The sequence below is a fragment of the Physeter macrocephalus genome, chromosome 6 (genome assembly GCF_002837175.3).
Source record: "Physeter macrocephalus isolate SW-GA chromosome 6, ASM283717v5, whole genome shotgun sequence".
NCBI lineage: Eukaryota > Metazoa > Chordata > Mammalia > Artiodactyla > Physeteridae > Physeter > Physeter macrocephalus.
In genome coordinates this window covers 83,719,460-83,735,084 of record NC_041219.1, presented here as the reverse complement: position 1 = coordinate 83,735,084, position 15,625 = coordinate 83,719,460, and the positions used below count along the sequence as shown (strand labels likewise).

At 42.4% G+C, this 15,625-nt stretch overlaps 1 protein-coding gene across 3 annotated transcripts in view; it reads right to left on the bottom strand.

Moving 5' to 3' along the window:
• The window catches only part of LRIG3 (leucine rich repeats and immunoglobulin like domains 3), a 47,741-nt gene that overhangs the window by 19,905 nt on the left and 12,211 nt on the right, over positions 1-15,625 (bottom strand). For all 3 annotated transcript variants that reach the window (XM_007127365.2, XM_007127367.4, XM_007127366.4), the window contains exon 4: positions 3-134. In XM_007127365.2, the coding sequence (XP_007127427.1) occupies positions 3-134 (132 nt within the window). The remainder of the gene's footprint in view (positions 1-2; positions 135-15,625) is intronic.

Sequence of the window (15,625 nt, the reverse complement as noted above, 5' to 3'; positions counted from 1 at the left end):
ACAGATATTTGAGTTGTAGGGGTGGAAGTGCAGTTTTAAGCTCTGAAATATTATTGCCACTCAGGTCCAAAGTTTCGAGGGATTGAAACTGTCTCAGATGTTCAGGTAATATTTCCACAATCTTGTTTCCAGCTCTGGATTTAAAGAATAGCACAGATAACAGGGTTAATGGTACAACAATCTGAAAGGTGAAAAATATTTTCTATTTCTAACTCGTTCTTCAGAAATTTGGAAAAGTGATTGTTCTACAAGCATGTTAAAAAGTTAAACAGCAACTCTTTAGTCACTTTAATGTTGCATGAAATAGTAAATCGTAATTTTAGAATTATGAAAAGCTTTCCTAAATAAATCTGGGTGTGTTTAACAGCTGTGCTTATCTAATGCAATGCACTTAAACCGATTTTTCTTTCTGTTATTTTGTTAACAGTCTTTCTTCCTTATCATTTTATGAAATGGGATATGAAATGACTAGCACCAAGTTGACATTCCAGGCACTGGTGTGTTAGTTCCTTATTCTTTCTTCTTGAGTCCTAATTCATTTCTAATTCTTCTCTTGGAAAGCATACACACTACAGGTGCCAATGAACTTAAAATACTCATCAGATTGGGCTTTTTAAAAGCCATCCTAGAGAAATCTCTTTTTCTTTTCAAATAGCAAGTTTCAATGCATTGCCATAGTCTTCAAAACCAGTGGATATGCTCCAAGGCTTTGAATATTATAAAAATAAGAGCACACCAGTCTAAATAATCTCTGGGAGCAATTAGATTTTTTAAGTTTGACATTAACTATCTTAAACACCAGACCATGATGTCCAATATTGTAGCCACATGTGGCTCTTTACATTTAAATTAAAATTAAATGTTAAAGTTCAGTTCCTTAGTCATAGTAGCCACATGTCAGATCCTGAATAGGTGCCTGGTATCTGTCAAATGGGCCAGTACACATACAGAACATCCCCACTATCGTGGAAAGCTCTACTGGTGAGCACTATACTAGACCACAAATGAAAAAAGATAAACAAAGTAAAACAAAAAGACGCCAAGTCAAAGCTTTTAGAAGGTCATCAGTACAACAGTTTCCAAGGGGGAGATTCAGCATTAAACAACAATCTTGCTAGAAAACAGGAACCAAACTGATGTGCAAGCCATCTTAATTGTCATACTAGACCAGGTAGCTTGGACTTTTTAGACCATTATTAGGCAGGGGAAAAATGACGTGTCAAGGGAGAAGGCTGGGATGATGGCAGGGACCATCTACAGAGAAGGGTCTTCGCTTTACAGCTCAAGGAACAATGAAACAATCGAAGGCTCTAAGTAGAACTCCGTATGTCATATAAGTCACGAGCCGACATTTTTAGGTAAACCCTCACTTAAGGGGAAAACTTAGAAAGAGATTTCATATGTGTATCTTTCTTACCAATAACTGCATTTGTACAGTGCTTTTGAGTTCATTAAGTTCTTCTGCATTATTGTAACTCTCAGGCTTCTCTCTCATCATCACAGAAGCACCTCTTATGTGTTTTCACAAAATCCTCTGCTGTGTGTGACACAGCACTTTTTTTACTCTGTTGGTCTTTTCTGCCATACTGTGAGCTCCTTTAAAGCAGGGCTAATGTATCTATCCCTGTCTTGGAACGTATCTGGAATCTAATAATGCTGAGGGCATTGGATGCCAAGCCCTATGCTACGCATTTTCATATATTATGCCATTATGCCATTTAATTATAATAACATTTCTCTGCTGTTTAAATTAGAAAACTAGAGCTTTTAACCTAACAAGTCCAAGCACTCCCCCCAGGCCACCTCACAGAGTAAGTCCCTATTGGTCCCAAAGCAATCCCTGAAGGCTGTTTCATAGAACACAGTTTCAAACATTCAAACAACTTCATTTTGGCAATTAAGTTCTTACTTTCTGGAGGTGCATCTTCACCTCCAGAAAGTCTCGCAACTTCCCACTCTTGCAAAAATGCTGAGCTACCGGTTCCAAACTGCTGTGGGAATCCACACCAGCTCACTGAGCCATCTTCATGCCAACACTAAGGATGCCCTGGAAGCTGGGTTCCCCCCAGTCTGTGCTTGCACCTCAGGAGGAAAAGAGGGTCACCAAGAGTTTGCATGTGTTTGACACCCAACAGAGTAGAAGACCATCTCCCTGAATGTGTGCAAATGCCAGGTGCTGCTTTCCCCAGTAAATGGAGAAACCAGGTTGTACATTTTAAATCTATTTAAATAACAATGAACTAACAAAACTTCTCAAAATATTGTGAAAAATCTTCCCTATGTTACTTCTAAGGACTGTCGGGGAATCGTCTTTTTTGACCCAAGTCATCCAAAAATCTAACCCCATTTTTAAAGTAATCCTATACAAGGTAACAGGCAGGGGTGATGTATACCCTAACAGCTGAACTCTGTGGTAACAGTAAGGTTAAAAAAAGGGGGGGCAGTTAGCAGTCCCATGTACAAGTCACAACTATCAAGCCCCTCAGATTCCCATGAAGTCTTACAGACTTTGTTTAGAGTCAAGTCAGCCATGACCTCTGATTCTGACCATTTCCCACATCTGGATTCCTCAGTGTGTAAACCCCTTGATCTAGCTGTGAGGTACAGGGTAATGCAAGTGAGACAATTAGTCAATTTCTACATCCCGGAGATGGATTCAGTCCAAGAGACAAGCCACAGGGCCTCAGGGTCAGGGTGTGTGGGTTAAAGGAAACCACACTTTAGGGGACAAAAATGTTCTCTTAAAAACACAACCCAAATGTTTGCATTACCAGGAAGCGCCCCCCCCCCCCCCCCCGCCACCAAACACAGAGTAACCCTGAAGCACCCCCCCTCACCTCCTTCCCTCTCCGTCCGGTCCACAGCCACTGCTGCCCGTCAAATTCTGCATCTGGTTTTGGTCCCCAGGTTGTCTGGGGCTAGCTAGTACAGCTACGCTTACATTGAACAACAAGAAGAAATAGCCATAGGTTTTCGCAATAAATGGAGCAAACTGGTTTCTGGTGGGAGGGAGAGGGAGACCCACAGATGTCTATCACGTTGCTCAAATAAGGCTACAAGTTAGATAACGGGCCATACAATCTTTGGTTTGTGTATTCGTTTGTTTATAAGGTAATTATGAACAAGGTATTAAAACTGCCAATTACTTGAGTGACGAATAAAATTTTCCGTGCAGTTAAAGTATGCTCCAGCCAAAGCCAGCAATTTCCTGAGCTGCACACCTCCTAAATTGCAGTGTGAAAGTGCTCAGTTATAAACGGAGCCTGTACAGTGTGTCTTTGTCAGCACTGCGTCCCAGCACAAAAATCCCTTACAACTGCCAGGATAATGGTCCCTGTATCACAAAATTTTAACCCTGTTCTAATGGAACTGAATTAAATCCAAATACCAGTTTCATATTGGCTCTCAGACTAACTGGTAAATAAACACCTAATATGTACGAGTTTAAAAAAAAAAAGAAAAAAAAAACTTGCTTTATGTCAAACAAGAAGGGTTTGAAAAAAGACAACTACCTTAAAAAACTAGATTAAAAAATCTTTTTATCACCTAAAACCCTCAAAATAAACATACTTCATAATAGAGTGGGTCACAAGTAACCACTTCTAGGAGACAAAGATTCAATTCAACTCCAGCTTCAATTTTTCTCCCACTATGGATAAATGCCAAAATTGATGAAAAGATTAAAGCACTGCAGTTAATTAATATTTTTGGCAGGAAATGTGCAATGCTTCAACAAAAAACAAAACAAAACAAACTATCTTTTTCCATTACTTAAGTTAATGTGGAAATGTCATCTTTCCCTTGTTCAAAAATCTGTACTCTTTGAGCATAGGAAGGCATTTCAGCCCTGTGCAAATCCATCTTAAGGACCACGAATATTTTGGTCATCTATGTTTGTTGATAGTACAAGGCATTCCATGGTCAAATCATTGCTGAGGTCAAGTATAACCAGTCCCTTATAGACAAACACAGACTTGGGGGCCTGGTCAGCTGGAACGCAGATGGTTCCCTCAGGCTTCTCAGAGGCCATGGGAATAACAGGAGGCCCAGGTATGTCAGCCTTGGCTTCTCAGGCCCAAGAATAATGGTTTCACTTCGTCGCTAATTTCACCTTTCAGCCTTTGCCAAATACCTTTAAGCAGAAGCAAACCCAACTTATGATACTTACATGATGATATTTGCTCTGAGAGTCCTGAAGATCTGACAACGAACAAGATGGATATGGTCCCTGACCTCACAGCACTGAAATTCTAGCGGGGGAGAACAGGCAGGAAAAAGGGAGTGGACACCAGACGGAAGAAGAAAGGACAGTCTCCTAAAAAGTGACGGGAGGGGTGTGGGCTTCGGCAAAACGTCCCGTGGCAAGGAGGAGTCTAGAGTTCCAAGCAGAAGGAAGTGAGAGCAAGGCAAGTCTTCTTTCCCTTGAGGAAATGAGTGGAAACTGGAGAAAGAGGAAGTTGGCGAGTGAGGTGCTGGGAGGAGAAGAGAGTAGGTCAAGTGGGACCCTGTAAACCATGTTAGGCATTTGGCCTTTGTCTCAAGATCAAGTAGAGGGAGGAGGGCAGAGGATTTGAACGGTGGGGTGACAATATTCGATGTGCATTTTGAAAAGACTGCTCTGGCAGCAGTGGGGAGAAAGACTGGGTGGGGGACAGGCAAGAGGAAGGACAGAGGACAGAGGAGGGATGGAGGGACAATGGCGACGGTCTGCCTGGACACCGTTTTGGGGGTGAAGCACCGTTCTTCCTCTGGTTTCCAGGGCACAGGCCGTGCCTTCCCCCTCCCCTGACATACAGGCTCAGGTTTCCAGCTCTGCAGCCTCTGGACACTGGGACCCAGTTCAGCACTACTGTAGTTCCCATCCACACAGAGTAACCCTGAAGCACAGGGTTACTGTGCTGAAGTAACCCTCAAGCAGTAACCCTGCTTGTACAAGAGGCCCTCTAAAGCAGGGGGGCCCCTTCGAAAGCAGAGTAGGGTCCTCTCTTGCTCAGGTGTGAGATGCTACTGACCAGAATAGCCCAGTTCTGGCATCTTCATGTCTGTAATCACTAGGAACATGGACAAATGTGTTATTCTTATATATAAGAAATGTGCGCATTTGTTCTGATACTCGAAACACCTGCAATAAATGTAAACCCGGACTAGATTAAGAACAGTAAAATATAATCTATAAGATTATTGACCACTTGGTACGATGATGATTGGTTCTTTTTGACTCACTGTGATCTCCAGAAAGCATGAGAGTCTCAAAAGAACTTCATGCACACCTAAGTGGATATAAATGGTATGAGTTTATTTCTGGAGTCGGAGAAGAGAGTCCCAGAGTGGAATATTCTTTGTGAGGAACCAGAATATCAGGTTTTTTCACACTGGAATTCCTGAAACCAATTAAAGTGTAGCTTCTTGGTGAATAAGAAGTATCTGTCAATAGTTTCAGGTGTCTCCTACCTACTGCACAACATAAAGGCAGCTGACGGCTTTGCAGCTTGATGTGTAAAGACGTGCAAACTTGGCTATTTAGAGAAGGTATGCATGTGTGGCATTTTCCTCTTAGAGAGGGTATGTGCAGTGAAATTTAATCTGAAACCATTTTTTTAACATGTTGCAACGCCCCCCTTTCTTAGAATGCATTACTCTGACCACATCCCTGAAATCCAATTCAGTCACTGCAGCCAAAAAATTGCTGAATCCGTGGTCACTCCATACAACCATAGAGCAAGCACATTAACTGTACCTACTGGGACAGTTGGCCTGGCCCCAAGGAAATACTGATTGCTATATATAACTTGTAAGCAACTGGTTTAACACCATTTATAAAGGTATTACAAGTTGTTAAAGAAAACACGACATTTTGCAAACACATTAAAGATCACTTATATTTCCAACAATAACTCCTCTCCCCTCCCTACCCCCCCCCACCAAAAAAAAGCTTCCTTGAAAACTACCTTGGCTGGAATAACTAACACCCCATAATATTAGGCTTCTTTTAGCAGAGAGACTTAGCAAGCAAAGAACCTCTCCCATGCAGATAAAAATAAACTGTCTCTGCTCATCTTTTTTTTTTCTAAAAAGATAATTAAGAAGTTTCATTAAAAGAACACATGTTTAGACTGGTCCACTGGTCCTGCGGCATCTAAGGATAAAGCCAACTGAGGCAGCTTCTGCAAGGAGAAAGATTCTTGATGAAGAAGCAGTGATATTAAGCAGCAAAGGAGCCACCGTAAGGAGCAAAGAATCCGTTCTTTCAGCTAAAAGTCAGGTCAACATAAAATATAATTAACTTTTGGATTGTGAACATGATAAAGTTGCCCACAATGTTTTAAAATACAGAGATCCTTCAATAATCAGGGCCCTAGTTATGTGCCAATTATAATACATGTAAGCTTGAAAAAAGAAATATAAGTTGGAAACTCATTTACACCACATAAAAAACCTTTTTTGGGGCTTCCCTGGTGGCGCAGTGGTTGAGAATCTGCCTGCCCATGCAGGGGACACAGGTTCGAGTCCTGGTCTGGGAAGATCCCACATGCCACGGAGCAACTAGGCCCGTGTGCCACAACTACTGAGCCTGCGCATCTGGAGCCCGTGCTCCGCAACAAGAGAGGCCGCGATAGTGAGAGGCCCGCGCACCGCGATGAAGAGTGGCCCCCGCTTGCCACAACTAGAGAAAGCCCTCGCACAGAAACAAAGACCCAACATAGCCAAAAATAAATAAATAAATAAATAAATAAAATAAAAAACAAACAAGAAAAAACCTTTTTTGACCCCCAAATATAAATTCTATTTAGTCCTTTTATGTAAACAGAAATTTAAGGGCAGGTCCTAGAAGACAACAGGATACTAAACAAGACACTTACTGAACAATTATTTTAACCTGAAATAATTGAATTATATACAATAAAAATTAACTCTACTTTTATTTAGTAAAATTAAAAAAATTTTCCCTACGTCTCTTTTGAGGCAGGGTCTTCCACAGCCATTTTCACAAGTCAAATCACTGCCATGGTTAAGCTGTGAGTTTGAGTCTTCCCACAAGTTTGTGATTTACTTGTGATTGAAGAAAATCTCTGATTCATATCTGGTTCCCAAAACTCAGGATTAAATGAATGGATTCAAGATGCTGAAGTGACCAAATAGTCTTAATTAGTCTTGAAACTCTAGATCAAGCTTTAGATTTAGATTGGCCCATAAGGATGTACCTCAACTGTGGTTCAAGATGCATACATCCATCAGAAAGTGGTATGACCACCACAGCTGCCAGCCAGAAAAAGTAAACATAAAACTGGGATTCCATACATCAATCAACCTGTCAAAAGTAGGATCTCTTTGAAGCAGCAGTTCATACCACAGCTCCCCAGCAAGCCGATTTTGATTCTGTTCCCAGTTGTATGTCTTGATCTACCATACTTTGTAAACCTTGATTTTCTCACTGTCAATGGGAGGAAATGGAAGGAAATGTCCTCTTCCAGCTCTAAGGAGTTGTGGATTTGGATGACAATTCAGCAAATGACCAGATTTGCTACAGAGGCTTCACATAATCATCATATAAAACTGCAGTCTCTTACAGATCCTGGCCTCACTTTTGGGGGATTTCTTTCCTAGGGGAGTCCCAATGCCTGGCTGCCCAGTCTTCCTTGGTTTACCACCTCATTTTCCTGGGGCATATCCTCCATGAGCTTTCTAAGAAACCATCTGTAGAGGTACTTTTTTTTTTTTTTTTCATACTTGGAAATGTCTTTATGGGATTGACAGTTGGGCGTGTACCGAGCTGAGATTAGAAACCGTGTTCCTTAGGGTTTTGAAGACTGTTTTACCCTATCACAACACTCAAGGATGTTAAGTTTGAGGAGCCAGAGGCCATTCTGCTTCTCAACTCCAGTGTTTCTTAAATTGCAACAGGCATCAGAACTGGGGGTGGGGGGCTTCTTGGAGCACAGATTGTTGAGCCCCACACTCGGGGTTTCCGTTTCAGTAGGCCTGGGTGCGACCTGAGAATCTGCATTTCTACCAAGTTCCCAGGTGATGCTGATGCTGTGAGGCTCTCACTGGGGAGAACCACTATTTATCCTTACAGGTGACCTGCTTTGTATTTTATTTTTCCTCCTCTCAGAGCTTCTCTTTAACCCTGATGTTCTAAAAGAGCACAGTAATGTCCCTCGGTGTAGGTTTTTTTTTTTTTTTTTTTTTTTTCCCATTTGCTGGCACTCAGTAGGGTCTTTCAACCTAGAAATGTGTGTTCCATGGCTCTGGGAAATTTTTTTGCCTCTTTGATAATTTCCTCTTTTCTATTTCCATAGATGTCTCTTCATGGAATTCCAGTTAGATTTCCAAGTTGATCCTCTAATTTTCTTAGTTTTTCCTCTCCAGTTTTCCATCTTTTTTTTTGTCTTTTGGTTCTTCTTTCTGAGAGCTTTTTAACTGTCTTCCAACACTTCTATTACCTTTTTAAAGTGTCTTATTATTTTATATATATATGTATATATATATATTTTGTGGTGGTGGTTGTTTTGGCTGCGTTGGGTCTTTGTTGCTGTGCGCAGGCTTTTCTCTAGTTGCAGCCAGCGGGGGCTGGGCTACTCTTCGTTGTGGTGCGCAGGCTTCTCATTGCAGTCGCTTCTCTTGTTGTGAAGCACGGGCTCTAGGCGTGCGGGCTCAGTAGTTGTGGCACACGGGCTTAGTTGCTCTGTGGCATGTGGGATCTTCCCGGACCAGGGCTCGAACCCCTGTCCCCTGCACCGTCAGGCGCATTCTTAACCACTGCGCCACCAGGAAAGTCCCTGTTATTATATTTTTAACTTTTAAGAGTCCCTTTCTTATTTTCTGAAATATTCCTTTTTATTATTATTATTTACTACTCTTTTCTTATTTTGTGGAAAAAACATCTCTCTTCTCTCTAGAGATATTGTTTTGAAGTTCCCTTCTCCTTCCATTGTCTCTGGTTCCCTCTTCCTATGTATTTCAGACTCTGACTTTATTCTTAGAAACCCTTGCAAGCGACAGTGATCACTGGCTATCCACTCATATTTAGTAAAAAGCAGCCCCGGAAAGCTTGCTGAGGGCTGTGAGGTAAGGACTTGCTGACTGGTGAGTCTCACCACAGGTGGTCTGTTTCATGAAGGATCCACATGCATCTGTCTGATCGCTCAGATCCTCCAACCTCCAGGCTGGTGGGGATAAGCTTGACTGCTAGTGTCTGGGAAGGTGAACAGGAACATAAGCTGAGGGGAGGACTGTCACCCTCATATTCAGATCAGACTTAACTTCCCTGACTGCAGAAGATGCTGCCCTCAATCCCCACCCCTTGCCAGCTGGGCCTGTGCCCCAAATTCCAGAGACTTCGTTTCAACTCTCTAGAGAGTAAACTTCTAGTTTTCTGCGTCCATCAAGGGAGGGTCGGTCACTGGGCCTTAAGTTTTGGAGGGGGAACCTGGAGGTCTGCTTCTTATAAAAGTTTTCACCAATCCCCCATTTTCAGTCCTACTCTGCATCCCTATCTTTACCGACTTTGAATTCCTGAAGCATCCTGAGCTTCTGCAGCAAAAAAGCATTTGCTTCTTTTGGGATTCACTCCACTCTCTCTAAATCATTTGCAACTTGTGTGCCTGCTTGAAAGATTTTAATGAAATCTTTCATTTGGACTGTCTCCTCTCCTGTTTTCTCTTTGTTCCTGTCTGTGTGCACTTTAGTCCTTTATTTTCATTTTAAGGGGGTTCTAGGATGGGGCAGAGTGAAATAAGTGTGCTCAGTCCACCATGCCTTATAGGATGTCTTTAATGGGAATCTGATCAGTGAATAAGACCAGTTTTTCTCTAAAAACCTTCCCTCACAAGTTATTGTAATTTTTAAAATTGAAACATCATTCAACTTAGTCGAACAAAAAATTAGCCTATGTAAATTTTACCTTAAGGTGACACTATGAACCAGAAAACATGGCATCATTATTCTGAACCTCAAATTAATAAACAGTTCTCATACAGGGGATTAATCCTGTATGAACACATCAGGCGAAATTAATGTCATTTTATTTTTCTGATATGGTCCACAGACCAATGGACTAGGAACATCACAAACACAGAATGTCTTGATCTCACCAAGTACGTAACTTGTCCTTGTGAATAAGACACAGAACAATGCGGTGGTGATGATCACATAGACAAGTGAGTTTGCAACCCTAGTCTTTATTCAGAGACTGGCACGGACCTTTAGGGAAGATGCTAAGTGGTCTGCACCTGAGGCTGCCTGTGGCCTTGTGCTGTCAACGTTTGTATGAATATCAACAGAGATGTGAATAATCAAGTGCAACTCATTCATTAGAGGATATGATCCCAAACCTCTCAATATACTAAAATGATGGTCTAGAAGCAACTAGAGAAATTAAGCTGGGGAAAGGCAGTGCTTTGAATTTTTAATTAATCATTTAAAAAGGCCTATTTGGAAGCAATTCGTGAGAGAATGACAATAGACTTGGGGATCTCGGCTGACCGCAACTTGGTATGTGGCAATAATACAACATGGTCCTTAAAAAGCTAATATAATGTTATGCTTCATTAACATCCCATATTCTGGTCAAGAGACACAGTCCACCATATTCTGCACTAGACCACATCTCGGTATCTTGCTCTGGGCACTGGAGTTTAGTGTCACGCTAAAGGACAAGTGTGACAGGAGGACTTGCAGAGTCTAGACCTGCACTGTCCAGCATAATAGCCACCGGCCACATGTGGCTCTTTAAATTTAAATGAAATTTAAAATTTAATTCCTCCATCACACCAGCCACATTTCACGTGTTCAGTCCCCATGTGTTCAGCGGCTACCTCAGTGGACTGCGCACATTTCCATTATCGCAGAAAGCTCTACTGGACCGCACTGGTCTAGACCCCACATTGTATAGAAAATGGGAACTGGAACTTGAGCCGGGAGAAGAGAAAGCTTTAAGAAGACCTTACAGGTTAAGACTTGTCAGTATTATGTTATGATGCGGAAAATAGGCTGAAGTTGTTCTCCCCGGTGCACAGACCTAAGACAATAGGCAGGAACTAAGGAAAGGCAGAGCCCAGCTTAACAAATAAAGAGTCCCAGCAATTAGAACTATTCCAAATGGAACAGCTCCTCACCCAGGAGTGAGCTTTTGTCCCCGAAGGGCTCAAGGGGAGGTTGCATAACCTCTCTTCCAGAGAGCTGTCTTCAGTGAGAAATGTCTCTTCCAATTCAAAGTTACAAGGATTGCATGCAGACACTCAAAACTAACACGACATGGGTTCTGACCAGTTATATAATGTAGTAAACCATTTCTAATTCCCTTCACCCTTTTTTTTTTTTTGCGGTACGCGGGCCTCTCACTGCTGTGGCCTCTCCCGTTGCGGAGCACAGGCTCCGGACGCGCAGGCTCAGCGGCCATGGCTCACGGGCCCAGCCGCTCCGCGGCATGTGGGATCCTCCCGGACCGGGGCACGAACCCGTGTCCCCTGCATCGGCAGGCGGACTCGCAACCACCGCGCCACCAGGGAAGCCCCACCCGGGAAGCCCCACCCTTTTCTTGATACTTGTATGAGGATAGAGGTGAGGAAGTGAAAGCAAGACTGACAGGAGGAGGAGAATAAGAGAAAAGAGGGATTTATACGATGAACTGATGAGTGTCCTGACTCTGTAAACATGCATTCATCTTTAAAGAGTACTGCCCTCTCTTCCCAGGCCAATATCTTATGCAGGATGACATGGCCACTGGTGATGAAGTACAAAAGCATCTTATTTTTTTCAAAAACAATTATGCTCGTTTTGATTCTAACTCCGTATGTTCGTTTTGTTATAAAACATTTAAAATGGTTTGTGCATTGTAAAACTGACAGTCCAAGAATGTATACCATGTTTATCCTGTGCTGAATGGTACTCGCAGTGAATATTACCTTAATATTTCATGCTGCCTTCAGCCTCACTCTAGAGACTGCTCTATCTACCAGCTAAAGCTTTCTGGAGAGGAAGAGAGACAGTCAGGCAGGTGACTTTAAGTGCTAGAAAGGAGGTGCTAATATTTATAACTGTCTTTTCTTTCATGTTTTGAATTTAGTACTTAAGCAACTTGCAGCCAGACAGAGAAGGGGAGGTGCTGGTTAGAGCCCTGTTTCATTGTTCTGGTCTCTCTTACCAACAACTAGAGCCCACACCTCTAGGCTATGGAGGACAGCACAGACAGTAAAAGAAGGGAGAGAAGGAGGAAAAGTAACTAGGCCAGGACAGAGACACATGTTCAGTCTTGCCTCCCAGTCATGAAAAGCAACTGCTGTAATGTTATTGTTTTGTCTGTCTTGGAAGCACAAGCCTCACAAGCAGAGAGAAGTCTCTCGCAGGAGCTGTATTTGATACTTCAAAGCAGCCAACAAAAGGCTAACGTGAAGTTGAGGGAAAGGACGAGAAAATGCTATACGTTCAGGATAAGCACTGGTAATACAGGAGTTCTTGTGGCAAGTTATACTGGAAGGTCAAGTTTGAGGGACTGTGGGTCAATTTTATGGGCTCCAAGAGCCATCATTGAAGAAAGGTGCCCAGTGGGTCACCATGTCAAATCTAAGAATATTGCCACCTTGGAACAAAGTTTTACTAATGAAAATAATTTTAAGTGTGTACAGAGAGGCAGGAACAAAAAGGTTAACTGACTAGTCTCTTCTGCAATTGACTATGTATTAATTTGGACTGGGAAACTGATTCAGTCATTCATTTAGCAAACATGGACTGGGTGGCCACCATATGCCAGGCTCTGAGTTACATGACAGAGTTACAACGGGGACAAAAACAGACATGATCTCAGCTTTTATAAAGTTTCATTCTGGTGGTGGAAGTGGACATTAAAGAATCACAAATATACAACTGAAAATGGGATTGCATTTATGATAACAACATAGACATTGTAAATAAAGGAGATATGAAAATGTGTAAGTCTGACTTAGCAAAAGCTGTGGGAGGGTGAGTATTCTAGGCAAAGGGACTTGAGGAAGGAACAAGCTGGCACATTCCTAGAAATGAGGAATGATTCTAGAGAAGGCTAACAGGAAAAGAAGACTCAGGTCACGCAGAGAATTGTCTATCTTGAGAAGGATTTTTGCTCCTGATCTAAGAGCAATGGGAAATTCTTGAAGGGTTTAAAGAGCCATGACACGATCACAAATTTACGTTTCAAATACAGCCACTGTAACTTGAGAATTCAAAAACCTAGCAAATGTGTATTTGAGGGACCAGTTTATGATTAAATGTGAAGGTAAACTTAGAGAGTATTACACATACGGCTCTGTGTACAGTAAGCTCTCTTATGTGCAAATCACATATACACATTTTAAAATCCAATAAAAGATTACAACTTATCATATTCAGGTGTTTATGTGTTTGTTCTGTAAGACTTGGCCTTCATGAGCTTACGGCTATTAAACACAGTAATGTCTGGCTTGCTTGTACTGGTGAAGGTGGTGGCCCTCGTGGCCTCGGATGCAATGTCCTTCACGTATGAAGACACTAGTCCATTTATCCTCATCTGTAGAGCACACAGTTGGGGATGAATTTTTCAGTTAAGGTGGTCAAATTCCTTGGGCTCGTCTACACCCACATGTGGGTAAAGATGGGATACAGTTTGTGTCCACTTCATCAGAACCCCGATTCCCCAGAAACTTAAGTTCTCATTTTGAGTGAAGCGTCTCCCTAATTTCCTTAATTTACATGATAAACTGGTGACTGCTTTTCAAATACTGATTTATATAGGCTTTGGTTTAAAAAAAAACTTTGTCTTTACCTTTGAGCTTTACCTCATGGTTATAAAATTACTTAGCTATATCATCCCTTGAGAACATATAAAAATGCTTGCCTTTCCCACATGCAGCTTTATTTCTGAGCTGTGAGCTATTAAAATAACGATGTATTTTAAAAGTTATAAGCAGAACTCGGTGAATCATTTAAATAAATTCTGTGCCAAGCAACCAGGCAATAGCCTCTTAAGTCTCCCAAACTGATTTTTCATTAGTCTGATTTAGGGACTAAATGCTTCTGGATGGAATTCCCACTTGACATGGTGCCGGGTTCAGCACACAGATAACAGAACACTGCAGACCTGACTTCTAGTCATTAGTTCAACGCTACTCCTTTCAGCATACAGAAGCCCATGCTCACATGACTCCCACGCAATGGCCAACTTCCTTTTGTGGGAAAAGGAGGTGTGGCCCTAACATACAGCAAGGCTCAGAGCACAGAACAGTTCTAAAGGTGGATGGATAACAGGTATTTGGCAAGTCGTAACTGTTAATTATCAAAGTCACATTACTGACTGGTCTATGGCACTTGACTTTGAATATGAGCACTGTTTAATGACTACTTGAGAAAAAGGAGAGAAGCAGATTTGGTGCTTAATTGAAATGTAGTTATTTCATTCCTCTGCTTAAAAAAAAGTCAATTACTCCCCCAAAACCTGTAAAACACCTAAGCTGATCCCTGTCAGTGTAACCAAATCTCCTTCCCAGTCTAGACCTCACTCACCCTCTCACTCTACACACATTGAAAGGACAGCCCTCCTCTGCTTCTATTATCCAGGGCATCTCCTCCTTGGAGTATCTCTTTATTCTTTATTGTCTGTCTGCCCATTATATTTATTCAAAGCCCCTGGGAGGCAGAGGCCGAGTGCTATTTTTCTTTGTTCTCCAGCACTCAGCACATAGTAGGTGGTGTCCTGGGGGCACTTTAAACAGCTTCAAATCCACCTTATAGTTATATAAACCCTCAGGTTAGAAACGGTGTTCATTTATTAATTATAATTGAGTGCTCACCGATTTTTTTGCAACTATCTGAAGAGAGCAAGTGTTTTCCTGATAACTCACCCCAAATGCCAAGTTTTTCCTCCCCCCCTCATCTATTGCTACCAGGATAATGTTTCTAAATCCTGCCCTCCTCCGGTGACCCTCCTGTTCGAGAATCCACTGTGCGCCCCCACCCCACCCCCCGCCCAGTCTCTGTGCCTCCCCCCAGCCCACTGCAACTGTATCAGCAGCAGCTGTGGTCGCTCACGCCATCCGGAGCCCTTTCATGTACAATATGCCATTTGATCCTTCACCGGAACCATATGAGATAGACGGGCAGACATCTTACACTGTTCCTACAGATAAACAAAGCAGAGTTCATTAGCTCTGCCTGAGGTCAGACAGGTCATTAGCGTGAAACAAGACAAAAACCTGGGGGCCCCATTTCCAGCTCAGGTCTCTCTACTTCCGCACAAGGGCCCGAGATCTCTCATCTGCTCAGATATTTAATGAGAACCTCTTATGTGCCAGAGACTGGTCTGCGCTCCTGAGGCGACAGAGAGCTCAGTAAGACATGAGTCCAACCCTGGAGTGAGAGGTATGACAAATGCCATGGGAGAACCACAGGTACTGCACTTGTAGGAGTTTCAAAACTGAAGAAAGCAAGGTCACCACCCTTCTCCAAATTCTACAATGACTACTGTTCATGCTACAGGAATTGCTAAGACTCCCTACTACCCAGGATTGTTCTCCATAGCATATAAATCAGATCAGACCTCTGACGGAAGGCAGGACTCTCATACCTTCCTGCATCCCCAAAACATCTCCCATGCAGGAGGACACATGATGTGATG